General features: G+C 42.1%; 1 protein-coding gene across 1 annotated transcript in view; it reads right to left on the reverse strand.

Moving 5' to 3' along the window:
* slc13a5a (solute carrier family 13 member 5a) overlaps positions 1-5,310 on the reverse strand; it is a 19,483-nt gene that overhangs the window by 10,324 nt on the left and 3,849 nt on the right. The window contains exons 5-8 of the mRNA XM_016524994.1: positions 2,399-2,582; positions 2,156-2,278; positions 1,856-2,068; positions 99-205 (exon numbers count right to left, since the gene is read on the reverse strand). Of these exons, the coding sequence (XP_016380480.1) occupies positions 99-205; positions 1,856-2,068; positions 2,156-2,278; positions 2,399-2,582 (627 nt within the window). The remainder of the gene's footprint in view (positions 1-98; positions 206-1,855; positions 2,069-2,155; positions 2,279-2,398; positions 2,583-5,310) is intronic.

The raw sequence follows: 5,310 nt of genomic DNA on the forward strand, positions 1-5,310 counted from the left end.
ATGTATATATATATATATATATATATATATATGTTGATTTTTCCAATATCTAGTCTTATCATTTAACAAAACATCAGCGAGGTAAGTGTTTCACTGACCTGTGTCAAAGCTCTGTGTTCTCCAGTGGCAAAATCGAGGTGGTTTAGAGGGAAAAACAAAGAGCAGGGCAGCTACAAACACCGCCACTGTGGCATCTGTCACAAACCTGCACAGAGGTGAGCCATGAGGTTGAATGAGGAAAGGGTTAAAGACCACAACAACAGGTGATTCGTTTTTACCTAAGGTTGTGTTTTAGGTCTCTAGCTCTTGTGAGAATAGGCTTGCATTGCTGTTATGTTACGATATAGAGAAAGAGATTCTTCACAGTAATGTAATAATTATCAAACATGTATTCGCTCATGAACTTTAAGAGTGTTTGTGTGCTTTCTGTTCTCTTTTGGGTTAGACATTTCACCCAGAGAGAATCTCAGTATTTTCACAGTTTTAAATCCTCAATCTCTTTGCATGTGACCATCATCAGGAAATGTACACAAATGCTGTTTGCAATGTGAGGAAACTCCATTCACATTTTTGCTGGACATTCGACCTACCAAATAGGAACACGCGGCAACTGATAACAGGAGAACACATTGTTTGTGTTAAGCAATGGTTCAATCTGTATGTTAAATCGATAGCTGAAATTTCTATTACTTTGTTCAGTTTTAGAGGCATTTTGCCCATAGACCTGAGGTCATTCTATTAATGTTTTCTCAACATTATGTCTATTTTGTCACATTTTTATAAAGTCTTTGAAGATAAAAATAGAAAATGCTTGGAGTTTGTTTATCCTAAAACGGTATTAGAGGTGATATATTTATCTGATATTTCAATTTGCAGTGACATTTTGCATTAAATATATTTGCCTTTCATTACAACCAGCAATAAGTAGGGTTTGATACAAATCAAGCCACGTTTTAAAGTGATGCTACTTTGCAAAACAAAATGAGAATGTTATGTTTAACAAAACAGAACGTTTAATGTAATTTTACAGCAAAATACTGTTAAATGTACTGTTTAATTAATTAATTTATTTATTGGAAGTGAAAAAGAACAAATCTTATAATTTACAATGAAAAAAAAAATTTTACATTTACATTCCCAGAGTGCAGGGTTTTATATTAAATATTATGTTATTAAATTAATGTTTATTGCATTATTTTAGTGTCATGTTTGTTATGATGTTTTGTATATGTGTGCATGACACTGTGCACCTTATATTAGTTTTCCTTTCAGCTTGTGAAAAAGCTATTTGTGATGGGCTTTCATTCTACATTTGGCTTTCTCATTACAATATTACATTCTAAACAAAATACAACACAGATTTTAGTACTTCAGGATGTCGGTATATTAACATTATTAGTTAATGTAATATACTTTTTTTAACTGTAAATTTAAGTTAATTATGTAAAACCTAAAATGTTGCTACCATATTTTTATGGTAAATTTCCGGCAACCACAGATGTTGTTTATTTATCGTAAATTTCACAGATTTGTTTTTAAAGTATACAGTGTTGTGGATGGTTGCCAGGGAGTTGCTATGCAGCTGCTGAGGGGTTCTTACTGTTTTTCTTTCGCATGCTACTATAAGAACTTTCTGGTGTTTTTAACCATTTTAGGTGAAAACTATAAGCATGATTGCTCAAAAAAGTAATAACGCACCTTTCCTCAACAAACCGCATGATTAGGGGTACAGTATCATTAACGTTTGTAGTACAACATACTCAGTATAAACAATTGTATTAGTGACACGTGCCTTAGCAAAAACACCACTAAAACTGATTCTCTGTCTCATTAATGTTGTTGTTTTCATCCTTACTCTTTTTCAGCATTGAAAAAGTGTGTCGCCCAGCCATCCACAAAGCCTGGATCACGAGTGAACCAAAGCACCACCAGGAGGACGAAGAGGGCAAGGACACTCAGCTCCCCAAAGGTCATGGGACCAAGTCTCCTGTGCTCCTCTTTGATTACATTATAGGCAGCAAGATCCTTCTCTGTCTTCACCGTCCCACAGCCCCATGTCTTTCTGAAGCTTAAGTTACAAATTAAATGTATATTATATGGTGGTATGGGCATATATAATGCAGTTGAGTTTGATTCATTAGGAAAGAACTCTCACTTTACACCCAGGAACACAATCTGTAGCCACAGCCAGGCCAGTGTGAGCATGATGATCATGTTGGGGAAGGCAAATCCAAACCATGATGCAAAGTTTATGATGTCAGGGTTGTCTGGGAACAGTCTGTGACAAACAAATGTTGATTTAATATGCTAATACAAAAGTAAGCAAAAGGTACATTCTTGTGCAATACGGTACATTTCTCTCATGCTTAGGAGAAAAACTGTGATGTAAGGTACCTACTGGCTCATCTGTCCCATAAGAACAAGGTTTGGTCCCGTGCCTGTGAGCGTGGCTGTCCCACCAATGCTAGCTGCATAGCACACACATAACGTCAGGCCTTTACACATCTTTAATCTTTCCTCTGCATCTCGAGAATGCTCTTCCATGTCAAATTCCATTGAGAAGCTGTGGCCATTCAGAGCCACTGTGTACAATAAAACGGAAATTGTTTTACTTTCCATTAGAAGTGTTATATAGTTATATAGTTTTGGTACATGTATGGCATATTATAAAACTTGAGACCTCACAACCAGCCTGCATAAAACATAAAAATACCATTAGACAGCCTTAAAGTGTTAAATATTTTTAAATTATACCAATAAACTGATATAACCAATAATAATACCCTAAAATACAAACCTAAAATACTAAAAATAAAAACTAAACCAACTGAGACCATGAACAACTAAACTAAACTTTAACAATGAGAGTAAAATGAAGACTAAACTAAATCAAAAAGACAAAATGGAAATAAAATAGATATAAATATTAAAATGTTGTAAAATGGAAAACTCATTTTATTTCAGTTATTCAGTTATCAAGGAAACATTTTTTTCGTTTTTATGTAGTTTAACTTGATGTACTGCACTAAAATAAAAAACCAAAATGAAATAACAATGAACAACTAATACATCTATATAGGAATTACAAAAAAAAATGAATAAAAAAGACTAAAACCAACAACAAAAAACATACTCGGTTACTAACGTAACCTCGGTTCCCTGAGATACGGGAACGAGTACTGCGTCTTGCTAGACGCATATAAGATGCATATGGGAACACAGTACAATCACCACTGGACCATGCCCAAGACGAGGCGATATCTCTAGTCGAGTGGGCCCGTACTCCAATGGGGCATTGAAGGCCCAATGAAGAGTACGCTAGCGAGATGGAGTCTACTATCCATCTAGAGAGTCTTTGCTTCGTGACCGGAAGCCCTTTGGTGCAGTTACTGAAGCTGACAAAGAGTTGTTCCTACCACCTATAGGGGGCGGAACGCTCAATATAGATACTCAGAGCTCTGACGGGGCAGAACTGAGATAGCGCTCTGTCCTCTTCAGAGGGAGGAAGCACGGAGAGCGTAATGATCTGTGCTCTGAACGGAGTGGAGAGCACCTTAGGTACGTAATCGTGCCTTGGTTTCAGGATGACTTTAGTGTCGTTAGGCCCGAATTCCAGGCAGGCAGGGCTAATAGAGAGTGCCTGCAGGTCCCCTATTCGCTTTACTGATGTCAGTGCTAGAAGCAAAGCAGTCTTCAGCGATAGCGACCGAATGTTGGCAGAATGTAGCGGCTCGAAAGCGGGGCCCTTCAGGGCCCTCAGCACAGTGGGCAGATCCCATGAAGGGACGGTAGGGGGATGAGGCGGATTCAGCCTCCTGGCACCCCTTAGGAAGCGGATGACCGCGCTGTTTCTGCCCACCAATTGACCCTTAATAGGGGCACGAGAGGCCGCTATAGCCGCCACATAGACTTTGAGCATGGATGTGGAGTGTCCCTTATACAGCAGCTCTTGCAGAAATGACAATACCTCTGTCAAATCCGAAGTATGAGGGTCTTTGCCGCGGTTTAGACACCAAGCGGAGAAAAAAGACCACTTTAAGGCGTAGAGGCGTCTCCTAGATGGGGCTCTAGCCTCCGAAATTGTGTTTAAGGCTCGCTCTGGGAGGCTCAAAGGCTCCCGTCGAGCGGCCAGAGCTGCAGGGCCCATAGGTCGGGCCGAGGATGCCATATTGTCCCGTTCGCTTGAGAGAGGAGATCCTGTCTCAGCGGAACAGGCCAAGGGGCCGCTATCAACAGCTGAGTTAGCTCTGATAGCCACAGCTGGTTCATCCAAAGTGGGGCCACCAGGAGAACCTTGTGTTTTTGTTCCCTTACTCACCTGATTACCTGTGGGATCAGAGCGATCAGGGGAAAAGCATAAAGAAGGAGGTTGGGCCAATCGTGGGCCAACGCGTCCCTGGTCTTTGAGAAATAAATTGGGCAGTGAGAGTTGTCTTCTGAGGCGAAGAGGTCCACCTCGGTCTCACCGAAGATCTCCCAGATCCTCTGAACCGTCTGCGGATGGAGCGTCCACTCCCCTGAGGGGACATTGCTCCTTGATAGCATGTCCGCTCCTTGGTTTAATTTGCCCGGTACATGCGCTTCTCTCAGCGAGCGCAGGTTGAGTTGAGCCCATTCCAGGAAGCGCTCTACCAGAGTGAAGAGACGCTTCGAGGAGAGGCCTCCCTGGCAATTTATGTAGGACACCACAGACATGTTGTTTGATCGGATTAGCACATGGTGCCCCTTTAGGACTGGCAGGAAGAACTGACAGGCTCGACATACTGCTAGCATTTCCAGGCAGTTGATGTGGAAGCCTTTTTCCGCCTTCGACCAGTGGCCGAAAGTCGGTATGCCCTCGCACAGCACCCCCCAACCTGAGTTGGAGGCGTGCTGGGGAACAACGTGCTCTTGGCAAAATTGACCCTGAGTCCCAGGCACTCCAGGTGGCTGAGGAGGAGGTTCCTGTGTGATATTAATTCTGCCTCTGACCGGGCCAGAACAAGCCAGTCGTCGAGGTAATTGAGACTGCGGATTCCCATCTGTCTCAGAGGAGAGAGAGCCGTGTCCATGCACTTCGTAAAAGTGAGGGGGGCCATGGACAGCCCGAAGGGAAGGACCGTGTATTGATAAGCCACTCCCTCGAACGCGAATCTCAAGAATCGCCTGTGACGGGGGGCTATCTGGATGTGAAAGTATGCATCCTTCAGGTCCAGAGAAAAGAACCAGTCCCCTGAGCGAATTTGCGCAATAATCTGTTTCAGTGTAATCATCCTGAACGACCTTTTCATGAGGGCGTGATTCAGGTGTCTGAGATCGAGGATGGGCCGG

The sequence above is a fragment of the Sinocyclocheilus rhinocerous genome, unplaced genomic scaffold (assembly GCF_001515625.1).
Source record: "Sinocyclocheilus rhinocerous isolate Xijiao unplaced genomic scaffold, SAMN03320098_v1.1 scaffold964, whole genome shotgun sequence".
Taxonomy (NCBI): domain Eukaryota; kingdom Metazoa; phylum Chordata; class Actinopteri; order Cypriniformes; family Cyprinidae; genus Sinocyclocheilus; species Sinocyclocheilus rhinocerous.